Source organism: Dipodomys merriami, unplaced genomic scaffold (genome assembly GCF_024711535.1).
Source record: "Dipodomys merriami isolate MVZ:Mamm:240054 unplaced genomic scaffold, mDipMer1.0.p SCAF_23, whole genome shotgun sequence".
NCBI classification, from domain to species: domain Eukaryota; kingdom Metazoa; phylum Chordata; class Mammalia; order Rodentia; family Heteromyidae; genus Dipodomys; species Dipodomys merriami.
The window spans coordinates 4,367,214-4,381,210 of NW_027203715.1; the positions used below are offsets into that span (position 1 = coordinate 4,367,214).

A 13,997-nucleotide genomic window follows, 5' to 3' on the forward strand; every position below is an offset into this window, starting at 1 on the left:
AGAAGAAGAAGAAGAAGAAGAAGAGAAGAGAGAAGAAGAAGACGAAGGAGAAGAAGGAGAAGAAGGAGAAGAAAGTAGAAGAAGAAGAAGAAGAAGAAGACGAAGAGGAGGAGGAGGAGAGGAGGAGAGGACGAGAGGAGGAGGAGGAGGAGGAGCAGGAGGAGGAGGAGGAGATGAAGAGGAGGAAGAGGAGGAGAGGAGGAGGAGGAGGAGAAGGAGGAGGAGGAGGAGGAGGAGGAAGAGAAGAAGAAGAGAAGAAGAAGAAGAAGAAGAAGAAGAGAAAGAAGAAGAAGAAGAAGAAGAGAAGAAGAAGAAGAAGAAGAAGAAGAAAAGAGAAGAAGAAGACAAGAAGACAAGAACAAGAACAAGAAGGAGAAGAAGGAGAAGAAAGGAGAAGAAGAAGAAGAGCAAGAAGAAGAAGGAGAAGGAGGAGGACGAGGAGGAGAGGAGGAGGAGGAGGAGGAGAGAGGAGGAGGAGGAGGAGGAGAGAGGAGGAGGGAGGAGGAGGAGGAGGAGAGGAGAGGAGAAGACAGAGAAGAAGAAGAAGAAGAAGAAGAAGAAGAAGAAGAGAAGAAGAAGAAGAAGAAGAAGAAGAAGAAGAAGAAGAAGAAGAAGAAGAAGAAGAAGAAAGAAGAAAGAAGAAGAAGAAGAACAAGAACAAGAACAAGAACAAGAACAAGAAGGAGAAGAAGAGAAGAAAGGAGAAGAAGAAGAAGAAGAAGAAAGAGGAGGAGAGGAGGAGACGAGGAGGAGGAGGAGGAGGAGGAGGAGGAGAGGAGGAAGGAGGAGAGGAGGAGAGGAGGCGGAGAGGAGGAGGAGGAAGGAGGAGGAGGAGGAGGAGAGAGGAGAAGAAGAAGAACAAGAAGAAGAAGAAGAAGAAGAAGAGAAGAAGAAGAAGAAGAAGAAGAAGAAGAAGAAGAAGAAGAAGAAGAAGAAGAAGAAGAAGAAGAAGAAGAAGAAGAAGAAGAAGAAGAAAAAGTAAAAGAAGAAAGAATGGCTTAGATTATCAGAGGAGATGAACTACCAGGAAATGATATACAAATTAGGAGCTATAACAGGGTTTTTGACAGCTAAAAACCCATGACATTGGAGAAAAACCATAAAATGAAAGACTAAGGTAAAAGAAAGAGATATCTGATATTAAGACCTCTTTGTTTTTCTGTTCTTTTTCTATAAATTTAAGAGAAATAACATTTGCCTTACTCAATATTTCTAACAATAAAGCAGTAAGGGATATTTTTCTTCTATTATAATATTTCCAGCATGCCACACCTCCTTCAGAAACACATTTCAACTTCCAAAAATACAAAGAGAAAAGAAACGATGCAATGGTTTTCCTTTGAACACTCTTTTCAGCTGGGAGTTTGAGATTGGAATTACCTTTTTTTCACTTTCTTGCAAAAGCATCTCCAGAACTTTTAGATGTTCTTGAAGTTCATCAAAGGGTAGCCCACTATAAGATTTCTTATCTGTTTCCATGGCTACCTCATTGGAGGTCATGAGCTCTTCTTTCTCCTTTGCCTCTTGTAAAACCTAAAAAGAGATGGAAGTATAGAAGCAGCAAATAATAGCTCAAGGGTAACTTTTAAGAGTGGAGAGAAGCAAAGCTGAGACAAGTTCCAGTATAGAGTGCTGCTCTTAATGCCTGGTATGGCAAATCAAATTCACTAAGGATCAGGAGCTGCATGGGAAAAAAAAGTAGCTAAACAAAATTTGATGCTTGACAGTATCACCCAAGGAGCCACATGCATTTCTAAAAGTGGTTTCAACATTAACCTAATAAGCAATCTTGATAGCGCTCAGGATTTTGCAATGCGCTGACAGAGGCTACTGCAGAAAGAAAAGAGCTGGCCATTTGTATAAGCATTAGAGCTCTAACTGCACATCCAGCCCATAAAAATGCCTTCATTTTATAATGCATTGAAAATCTTTGCAAGGAAATACACTAACAAAATCTCAAGGTAACAAAGGGAAAAATTCAAATTAAAAAAACAAAACAAAACACATGAACAACAGAAAACAGCAATCAAACCAGTAAAGGTAACAGTACCTGAGACAGTGTAGAATTCCAGTTCATCAGATCCTTGGTCATTTTAAATACAGGATCCCCTTCTGCTATTACATCTATTGTCTTCTTCACAATGAATTTGAAGGCATCTAAACCCCCACTATTAATGTCCTTTCCCTAGAAAGCAACATAAATGTCATTACTACAATACTGGGAAAACACATTTGCATGTTTTGTGGGGGTTTTGTGTCAGTCCAGGGGCTTAAAACTCAGGGCCTAGGTGATGTCTATGAGCTTTTTTTCTTCAAGGATAGTACTCTACCACTTGCACAACAGCTCCACTTCCTGCTTTGTTTGCTGGTTAATTAGAGAGAAGAGTCTTACAGACATTCCTGCCTGGGCTGGCTTTGAACCACAATCCCCAGATCTCAACTTCCTCAGGGGCTAGGTTTACAAGCATGAGCCACCAGTGTCCAGCCATTTATATGTTTCAATTCATTAAGAGTGACCTACAATACTAAGCACTGGGAAGAATGTGGAACAGTAAGGATAATACACACTGCATGTAGACACATAGTAGGTTCTCCTCTTTGGAAAACTGCTGGCCAGTATCTACTATAGCTACATATGTACAGTGGTTCATCAGAAGACATTTCAGGGCTGGGAATGTAGCCTAGTGGTACAATGCTTGCCTAGCATGCATGAAGCCCTAGGAACAATTCCTCAGTACAACATACATAGAAAAGGCAGGAAATTGCACTGTGGCTCAGGTGCTAGAGTGATAACCTTGTGCAAAAGTAGCTCAGGGACAGTTCCTGGGCCCTGAGTTCAAGCCTCAGTACTAGCCAAAAATAAATAAATAAATAACCAAAAATATTCAGAGCAGCAGTATTTGTAATAGCTATAACATGGAAACTATTTCAATCCTTAAAAACTGTGGAATAAATAAAATATAACATAGTGACAAAATGGAATACCACATCCAAAATGCAACATGGTCAAATGATACAAAAATGTTGTGAAAGAAGATAGATACAAAATGTACTATAAGTATGTAAAGTATAAAAGCAAACAAAGGTAATCTAAGATAAAAGTCAGGACTATAGTTATCTTCCTAGAAGGGGCATACTATCTCTTAAAGAATCTGAACAAGTTCACATTATGAAAATGAACTGTTTTAAATTTCAGTATTAAAATTAAGAAAAAATATAAAGCATAAAGTTAAAGTATAACTAAGTCTTTAATATATGCCTATAATGCCATTACTCCAGAGACTAAGGCATAAGTATTGTGAGTCTGAGGCCGGCCTAAGCTACATTCATATCCAGTTCAAGGATGCCAGGCTACACAGTGAAAAGAATGAAAAGAGAATCCAAAGACACAGTGTACGCCTGTAATCACAGCTGCTTACAAAGTAGAGGCAGAATTGTAGCCCAAAGCCAGCACAAGTAAAAGCCAGTGATTGGATCCAAAAACAAACTAGCTATTTCTGCTTTCTAGTTGCCATGGTATGATTGATTCTGCTTTGCCATGACCTTCCTGCCATTATGAACTGACATCTCTGAGAACAAAACTGCTCCCTGTAGATAGATAGATAGATAGATAGATAGATAGATAGATAGATAGATAGATAGATAGATAGATAGATAGATAGATAGATAGATAGATAGGCAAGCAGAAGAAAGGAATAAGGATGTGTCTCAAGTGGTACTTCATATTGCCAAAATAAATAAACAAAGGTTACAATAGCCAGGCAGTGGTGTCTGGTGACTCATGCCTGTAATCCTTCTCAGCTACTCTGAAGACTGAGATCTGAAGATCACAGTTCAAAGCCTTCCAGGCAGGAAAGTCCATGAGATACTTATTTCCAAATAACTTCTCAAAAAATTTAGGGAATAGCGCTGTGGCTCAAGTGGTAGAGTGATAGCTGCCTTAAGTACAGAAAGGGTCAGGGACAACACCCAAGTCCTGAGTTCAAGCCCCACAACTGGCAAAAGAAAAAAGTATTTATCTACACATAGTAAACATTTTTCTAAACAAGAGGAAACTATAGTCAGAAAGAGATCAATGGTTGGAAAATGCTGTGAACAGACAGAACGGTGTGGCTACAGACTGGCATGAAGGAACTCCCTTAGGTAATGAAAATATTCTTATATCTCAGTGAGCCATACAAATACAGAAAATATTCTGTGTCTGTGTATCACAATATACTGTGACTATACAGTATAAACATAATTATTATTTCTCAACACAAAGTCATATTGCAAAAAAACCAGTTTTACTGTATGCAAATTATAGCTCAACTTTGTCCTAGAAGACTATGCTGATTCTTAGTAAGGGAATCAATATATATTACAAAGATGAGTATGTTTCAAAAATAATCAGTTCTCTTTTACCTTTAAAAATCATATAAGAGATCAACAAGTACACCAAGTAATTAAACTATATTACATCAAACACTCTATTATGGAGAGAACTTTTGCTTTCAAGTACTATAAATAAGCTGATATTACACTTGCCTTCCTATACAGCAAGTAGAAAACCAGACAAAATATAAGAAAGAACTATTTTTAGACAATGGAAAAAAAGACAAAATAAAAGACTTTGGTCCAGGAGAAAAGAGAAACAAAGTCAACCCTACAGCTGGGCTTTCTGCCTAGAGAAAAGTTCCAAACCCCAACACACAGAGGAGATCCTAAAGACAACAGAACACTCACACACAATGTAAATCAGGGATAAAGGCTGGCATCAGGGAAGGCTGAAGCAGCTATCATTTGAAAGTCAGAAAACTTCAGAGGATGCAGCTATATAAGTAAAATGTTTCAAGAAGCTACAGATGTGCCCATGTGTCTTTATCTGAATAATATACTGTTAAAAAACACTAGGTAACGCCACACAGTTGGAGAATAACTAGTCTAAGTAGTAAGCAACACAATCCCCATAGCTCAAGCTATGCGGAAACATCTGGTTTTTAAACAATCAAGTGAACAGACGTCACTGAACACCTGAGGAATAAGAGTGAATTCAGAGGAATCAGGGCTCAGCAGTAAAGATTAACTAGTCCTTAAGATTGAAGGCTACACTAGACTCCCTATAATCAAGCCTAACAGAGAGAAGAAAGTGGTGACATTGTCCAAAAAACAAATCCTTTAAATAGGGATACAGGTGGATCCATAGCAAGAATGAGATGTACAAGTCGTTATGTGGAAAAACAAACTTTGAAACTTTGGGGGGAGGAGGAGAATTGGGTGGGGGAGGGTGGGGGAGGATGGGAAGGGGAAACAAAGGAGGAGGCTACAATGCTTGATAAGAAATGTACTCATTATCTTGCCCACGTAATTGGAACACCTCTGTACAGCATTTTCACAATAAAATTTAAAAATAAAAAAAGGGTGAAGAAAAAATAAAGAAATGTACTCTTAGTTGGGTACCAGTGGCTCACACCTGTAATCCTAGCTACTCAGGAAGCTGAGATCTGAGGATTGTGGTTCAAAGCAAGCCCTGGCAGCAAAGTCTGTGAGACTCTTATCTCCAATAAACCATCAGAAAACTAGAAGTGGCATTGTGGCTCAAGTAGTAGAGCACTAACCAGCCTTGAGCTCAAGAGCTGAGAGGCAGTGCCCAGGCCCAGAGTTCATGTCCACGATTGATAAAAAAGAAATGTACTCTTTACCCAACTTATATAACTGTAACCCGTATCTTTTAGTAACAGTTAAAAAGTTTTGAAATATGAATCTGAATCGGGAAAGCAGGACTGGGCCACTGATGACTCACGCCTATGGTCCTAGGATCTCAGGGCTGAGATCTAAAGATCACAATGGAAAGCCACCAGGGCAGAAGGACCTGTGAGACTTTCATCTCCATTTATTTATCCAGCAAAAATCAGAGGCAGGGTTCAAGTGCCAGCTGTGGGGGAGGAGGACAAGGTAGACTGTGAAGATGGGAGTTCAAACCCCAGTGCCAGAACATAAACATTAAAAAAGAAAGAGGCCTGAAACTGGTAACTCACACCTATAATCCCAGCTACTCAGGAGACTGAGATCTGAGGATCACCGTTCAAAGGTAGCCTGGGAAAGAAAGTCTGTGAGACACTTATCTCCAATAAACCACTCAGAAAACCGGAAGTGGCGCTGTGGCTCAAGAGCTAGAGTGCTCGCTTGAGCAGAAGAGTGCAGGGACAGGGCCCACACCCAGAGATCAAGCCCCATGACAGACAAAAAAAAGTGGGGTGGAGGAAGAAAGGAAGCAAGGAAGCAAGCAAGCTAGCTAGCTAACTAGCTGGATGCCAGTGGTTCACACTTGGAACTCTAGTTATCCAGGAGGCTGAGATCTGAGCATCACAGTTTGAGGCCAGACCAGGCAAGGTAGTCTAGTCCAGGCAGATTTATCTCTCCAATTAATCACCCCCCCAAAAAATAGAAGTAATTATCACAGAAGTATAGCTGTTGCTCAAGTAGTAGGGTGCTAGCTTTGAGCAAAAAGGTTCAGGGACAGCACCCAGGTCCTGATTTTAACCCCCAGGAATACCACACACACACACACACACACACACACACACACACACACACACACACACACACACACACACACGAAGCAGAAGACAACACACACACACACACACACACACACACACACACACGAAGCAGAAGACAACATCCTTAAAGGAACATGACAAAATTGCAAAAAAGATGACCCAGTGATTTCATTGGTATCTTTTACCTCAAACTTCTAAAAAGATCCATCTCTAGTATAATTTCCTTTACAGTGAAATTAATTTCTCTCCTTAGGAACTTTAGAAGATGGGAAAGGCTTTAGGATGAAAATGCCACCAATTCTATTTGGTACACTTAATATTCAACTAAAATCTAAGTCCATAAAACTTCCACTTAGTAGTGGGAGTTATCTACTCATGAGACATAAGTAAACACAACCTAAACTCTGCCCTCCATGCTAACCTTCAAAGGTATAAAAAGGGTATATTCTCCCTATCTCTTTTCCTTAGATTTTCATATGCATGATCCATTAACTCTCCAAGTTTTTAAGACATTAATACTAGCCACTCTTCCCAGGGTTTTCCATGATTTTCATTCCCCTCTTAAAACATGGCTCTGAATGACCGATGTCCTTCAAGTGTTTATGAAGTCACTGCTGTTTACTATCCAAACATACTTCTAACTCCTGTTTTCTTTGCCCACTAAAAGCAACTCCTGATAAAAATTTCTGATAATGCTAACAATTTAATCTCCCAATATCTCAAAGCATCAGAGTTAGACATTAAACCATTCTAGTTGCTGGGGGCATGAAGAGAAATGAAACTTCCTGTCTCTGTAACTCCTGAATTTGAGCTTATCTGTTTGAGAATACCATACTTGCACTCACAGCATGATCTGACAATAATTACAAAATCATAAAGTAAACAACAAAGAAAACTGAAGGTACCAGGACCCTACGTTCACCAAAGCAACATGCAATAGTCTATTTCTAGAGTCCTTTAGGGAGAAAAATAAACTCATTTTTTAAACACATAGTGTGTTAGTCACAGCCAAAATAGCCTCACAGTAAATAGCCTCATCAGTAAGAACAGTGCCTCATATATGGAGTATTTTGCAGCCATGTCTACTGACATGGCTACTGACCCATGCACTATGGACCCAAAGGTATGTCAATCCAGTACTCTCTTAGGAATACACAAGTAGTGATAGTGGAACCTGTTAGTCTCTGATGGGTATATACGCCAAAACATGATATAACTCTGAAGATGGAGAAAAACAGATAGAATAAATCTGCTTCCAGAGAAAAAAAGATAGAGATGAGCAAAGAGTATTAAATGAGAAACAATACGGGCTGTGAGAGATGAAGAAAACAAACTGGTCTTCAAAACTTTTCCATACGGCTTAGAAGTGCAGGTTTCCTTTTGATCAAGACAAACTTTGAAGAATAAATCTTGGCACAGACCAAAATGTTTTTAAAAGAGACCCAGAAACACAACAAATCAAAGAAAGGTTGGGCACATGGGATTACATGAAATTGCAGAACTTCTGCATGGCAAAGGACATAGCAAGAGCAATAGAAAGCCCACCGATTGGGAAAAGATTTTCACTAGCCATACAACGGACAAGGGTCACATATCTAAAATACAACTTAAACTCAAAAAAATTTAATTTCCCAACAACAAATCCTCAAAGAAACAACTGCCCAATAAATAAGTGGCTAAAGACTTAAAGAGAAACTTCTCTGAAGAGGAAAGAAGGATGGCCAATGGACACATGAAGAAATGCTCAACCTCCCCAGCCATAAAAGAAATGCAAATCAAAACAACATTGTGATACCACCTCACCCTTGTTAGAATGGCTAGAATCAAGAACTCTTATAACAACAGATGTTGGAGGGGATGTGGACAGAAGGGAGCTCTTCTGAATTGTTGGTGGGAGTATAAACTTGTTCAACCACTTTGGAATGTAGTATGGAGGTTCCTCAAAAGAGTCTACATAGAGTTTCCCTATGACCCAGCAATCCCTCTTTTGGGCATTTACCCAAGCGATCACAAAGAAGACCATACTAAAGCTACAAGCACGACTATGTATACTGCAGCATTATTTACCATAGCTAAGATATGGAACCAACCCAGATGCCCCTCAGTAGATGAATGGATCAAGATAATGTGGCATATATACACAATGGAATTCTATGCCTCCATCAGAAAGAATGACATTGCCCCATTTGTTATGAAATGGAGAGTTGGACAAAATTATATGAAGTGAAGTAAGCCAGGCCCAAATAAACATAGGTCCCATGATTTCCCTTATTTGCATAACTAGTATATGTCTAAGACAAGCAGAAACGGTAAGAAAAGTTGATGGTAGGTGAAATGATCCCCAAGATAAGGACACAAATGTTTTTTTTCTTTCATACAATTGTTTCTAACATATTTATAAGATGATTTCTTTGTTGCTTTGTATGTCCCTCCCCCACGGCATAACCCCTGTTTTCACTGTATTTGATGTTGGTATAATTTGTGGAGGGGAAGGAAAAAAAACAAATATTTTAAATAGGGATACAGTTGGACCTATTGCAACAATGTCAAAAAACGAATTTTACAACTTTGGCACGGTGTGTGGAGGGTGGTGATGGAAGTGGGGGGAACGGGAAATGGGAAGGGATGGGTAGGGGTAACAAAGGAGGAGGCAATAATGCTTGATAAGAAATGTACTCATTACCTTGTCCATGTAATTGTAACACCTCTGTATGGTATTTTCACTATATATATATATATATAAACCCTCACCTTCATAAAAACCCAAATGCAAAAAAAAAAAGAGAGAGAAAAGGCTAGAATGTACCTCAGCTCAATGGCAAAACACTTGCCTAGCAATTGCAACATCCTGGGTTCAATGCCTAGTATCAAAAAACAAAAGGTAGAAAATCAAACAAACAAAAAACAAAAGGCAAAAAAAATAGCCCTAAATAAACAAAAATCTTTTTTGGTCCTGTCAGTTTTAAATTCAGCCAACCGTGGTTGCCATATAAAGTGCTAAGTAATTCTTATATTCAGCATATATGGCAATATAATTTTATTATACAGCAGTCCTTGAAATTACTTCAGATGCAGAGTAGAGAGATATGAACAGTTACAAGACACAGATCTCTAACTGGCAGCTGGATTCACAAGGCAACCCACCACAGCTGTAGAATGTCCCCATGTCCTTAATATCAAAAATGCACAAGCTAGCTACTGAATCCAAAGTATCCTAGGACTTAATAATGTTTCTCTATACTGACCTTCAGCAGCTTGACTTCAGCTGAAATCTCACTGGGACTAGGGATCCCAAGGGAAGACTCTGTCGTTTCAATGATGTTTGAAGTATCTTGTCCTAGAGAAAAATTAAATTTGTTGCTCTTTATTACCCAAACTTACCAAGCTAAATTCTAAAAACGAAATATCAAAGTGTGTATATCTAAAATCATGAATGCTATAAGACAGGTTATTTTTAACAATTGGGGTAATTATTCCTTGAGAATATCTCCTTAGTATAACATTTTTTAAACAAAACCCTGATATATCATCACTAAAGAACAGACATTTATAGCAATTCCTAGACTTCATTCTAATAAGAAAATGCTACCAATTCTAATAGCAGTGTCTATCATCTCATGATTATTTTTCTTCAAACAATAAACCCTTGAACAAATGTGGAAGGAGAATTATTAACTAAGTCCTTTGTAACACAAATCTGTAAAACGCACACAGACAGTAATGAAATGACTGATGATTTTACCCACTGTGGCCATTGTAGCTGAGGCTGAGGAGAGCAAGGACTTGCCCCCGGGGCCCCAATATTTCCATCTGGCCTGGGGTATATCTTTAGAAAGTTTCCTATTGTCCCAGTAAATGGGGGGGGGGAAGACACAAGAAAGTGTGAAAAATTATTGAGCCAGAGTACAATATACATAAGTTATCTAATTATTATCTAAAGTATGGGAACCTAATAATATTTGCTTAATGCACTGCTTGACTGATAGACAGTTGTCTGTGTTTATTATGTAGGCACCATGCAGCAAAGGAAATTACTGCTGATGGCATTTATAGAACTGAAAAACTATTATTTATGGTTGTAAAAATAAGAAAAGAAATGTAAACCTAAATTAGCATTGAGCTTGAATCTGTCTTTTTTATTGTGAAAATACTGTACAGAGGGTTTACAATTATATGGGCAAGATAATGAGTACATTTCTTATCAAGCATTGTAGCCGCCTCCTTTGTTTCCCCTTCCCATCCCTTCCCATCCTCCCCCCCACCCCCCCACCCAGTTTTCCCTGACCCCCCACCAAAGTTGTAAAGTTCGTTTTCGACATAATGACTTGTACATCTCATTGTTGCAATGGGTCCACCTGTATCCCTATTTAAATGATTTGTTTTTCTCATTGTACCAGGGCTTCACACATTTGGCTTGCTTGCTCATGGCTGGCACTCTACCACTTGAGCCATACCTCTAGTGTAGCACTTTGCTGGCATTTAGTTGGAGATGGAATCTGCATTCATCTGGACCTAAGCATCCTCAGTAGCTAAGATTACAGGTGTGAGCCAGGGGTACCTGGTAAACTCTAATATTTTTAAATCCCAATATTTTAATAGAGATTCTAGCTGGGCACCAGTGGCTCACGCCTGTAATCCTAGCTACTCAGGAGGCTGAGATCTGAGGATCACGGTTTAATGCCAGCCAGGGCAGGAAAGTCCATGAGACTCTTACCTCAACTAAACCATTAGTGGTACTGTGGCTCAAGTGGTAGAGTGCTCACCTTGAGCTGAAGAACACAGAGATAGTGCCCAAGCCCAGAACTCAAGCCCCACAACCCACAAAAAACATAGAGATTCTGTGATACCTGAAAAGGGAGAACTTCTGAAGTCTCACGGTCTCTGGAAGACCCAACTTCTGTTTTTTCAACTGGACACTACAGCTTCCATTAAGTCTCTTGATTGGTATGTTGGTCAACAGATTCAGTATTCTTCACAGACTCAGAATTCTCCACTGACTCACAGTTTCTTTCTTCAAGGATAGGACTTACTTCAGTTATCACTGGAGTCTCAGGATCATCTTTATCAGAAAGTCCAAGGGAAAAAAGTGATTGAGGTCAGCTTTTTTTTAGTATAAATTATTTGTCTAAATCTTTTGACACTTTCACAGAGTCACAGGCAGGAACATTAGTAAATTAATACAGACAAGATCCCACAGATCTTCCCCCAGGTTCTCCTAGTAACAGCTTTCATAACTGAAGCATAATTCATTGTGGCAGAATCCACCAATCTTCAGCTTTCAACATATTTCAACTGAAATTCTGTCACTTAAAGAAGTATAGATGGAATTACATAGCATGTCACTTGTTAAGAATTTTTACACAGCATTTAAGTCCCTCCAGACCCACTTGTATTAAGACTTTTTTTTACTGTTTCTGAATAGTCCATGGTATAAATGTACTTTGGGACTATCACAGAAATAAAATGATTCAGAAAGCTTATGTACAGGTGTTTATGGGAATGAAAGCTTTCTCTGGGAAAAATGCCTGCTCAGTTAAAATTTAAATGTTACTGTTAGGCTGGGCATGTACCTGAGTAGTAGCCTAGCATGCATGAAGCCCTTTGTTTGATTACTCAGTACCACATGCACAGAAACTGGCACTGTGGGTCAAGTGGTAGAGTGCTAGCCTTGAGCTCAAAAGAAGCTCACGGATAGTGCCATGGGACTGAGTTCAAGCCACAGGACTGTCCAAAAACAAGGTATTGTTCTATTTTTTCCCAAGTAAAATGATATTTTACTAGTGGCAATGTATGAATATGAATAATCAAGTTCACTTGAATTCTGATCAATCTTGTGTTGTCACTATTTTGATTGAGCCATTCAGATAGGTATGTAGTGGTACCTCACTGTGCCTTTTAAGTTGCATTTCTCTAAGGGCTGGGACCAAGGCATCTTTTTATGTGCTTATTTGCTGAATATATACTCTTCAGGGAAACATTTATTTGTATCTTTTGGTCATTATCGAATCATTCTGGCTTGGTTTTTATCATTATGTACTACAGAGATTTGAGAACACTGTATTTTGGAGATTTAACTCCTCTACTATGTGGTTTGCAAATATTTCATGCTAGTTTATAGTTTATCTTTTTCCTGTCTTCCTAGGGTCTTTCCCTGAGCAAGTTTTTCATTGTGAGGAGGTTCATTATCTATTTCCCCTTTTACTGACTATCCTTTAAAATCTTTAGTAATCACTTACTACTAAAACTCTTCCAGAGATTTAATCTATCCAAAAACATTTCTGTCAGAACAGTTTTTTAGGGTTTTGTTTCCTATTTGTAGTGGTGGCCCTAGTGATTAAAAGATGTCTCTAATCCTTTTGCTTTTGTTTTTTGGATAGGGTTTCCTAATTTGCACAGGTGAGCCTCAGACCACGAATTTCTTACACTGCCTCTCAAGTACCTAAGATTACAGACATAAACTACCATGCTTGCTATCTCTGAAACACTAACTTTTTGTTTGGTATGCTCTTAAACCATAATCCTCCTATCTCCTTCTCTGGAATATCTAGGATTATAAGTATGAAACACTTTCTGGGCATTTTGCTATTATTAAAAATATTCATCATAAATATACCAAAATTCTGTTAGTATTGGAACATTTGATGTTACGAAAGAGATGACGTCAGAATATCCCACATCCACAAATCAGCCAAAGACAAATGCTGGAGGGGATGTGGAGAAAGAGGAACCCTATTACACTGCTGGTGGGAATGTACACTTATACAACCACTTTAGAAAGCAGTCTGGAGGGTCCTTATAAAGCTAAAGATTGACCTCCCTTACGGCCCAGTCATACCACTTTAGTCATCTACCCTGAACAACAGGAACCAATATATAAGGACATGTGAACCTCCATGCTTATTGCAGCACTGTTCACAATAGCTAGGATATGGAAACAACCCAGATGCCCCACCACAGAGGAATGGATCCAAAAATTGTGGTATCTATACACAATGGAATATTATGCAGCCATTAGAAATGACAAAATAATGGCATTTGCAGGGAAATGGATGGAGTTAGAAGGAATCATGTTGAGCGAGGTAAGCCAAGAGCAAAGAGACAAACAATACATGGTCTCCCTGATAAGTGGATGCTAAATCCAAAATGTTAGGTGATATGACAAAATTAACAGGACTTAAGAAACAAAGAACTCTCACTCATCTGGTCGAACCACTACTAAATATCCCCATGCTGCTGATCACATGTATGGTGTATATGTGTACACCGTTATATGTTATAGACTGTGATAGACAATTTGCTCCAGGAAAGTTAGAATGAACTTGTGACTTTAAATGAGCATCATTATTCCACAATACTGTGAAATTTTGGAAATTATGTAATCACTTAATCACAATTAAAAAAAAAGAACCTCGGGGGAGGTAGGGAGGGAAGGAATGTTAGGGGGAAAACAATGGA

The 13,997-nt window shown here is 38.9% G+C and overlaps 1 protein-coding gene across 1 annotated transcript in view; it reads right to left on the bottom strand.

Moving 5' to 3' along the window:
* Window positions 1-7,622, bottom strand: part of LOC138835142 (protein FAM114A2-like) — a 25,187-nt gene extending 17,565 nt beyond the window's left edge. The window contains exons 1-3 of the mRNA XM_070033795.1: window positions 7,566-7,622; window positions 2,051-2,185; window positions 1,381-1,533 (exon numbers count right to left, since the gene is read on the bottom strand). Coding sequence (XP_069889896.1) covers window positions 1,381-1,533; window positions 2,051-2,185; window positions 7,566-7,622 — 345 coding nt within the window. The remainder of the gene's footprint in view (window positions 1-1,380; window positions 1,534-2,050; window positions 2,186-7,565) is intronic.
* Window positions 7,623-13,997: the final 6,375 nt, after the last annotated feature.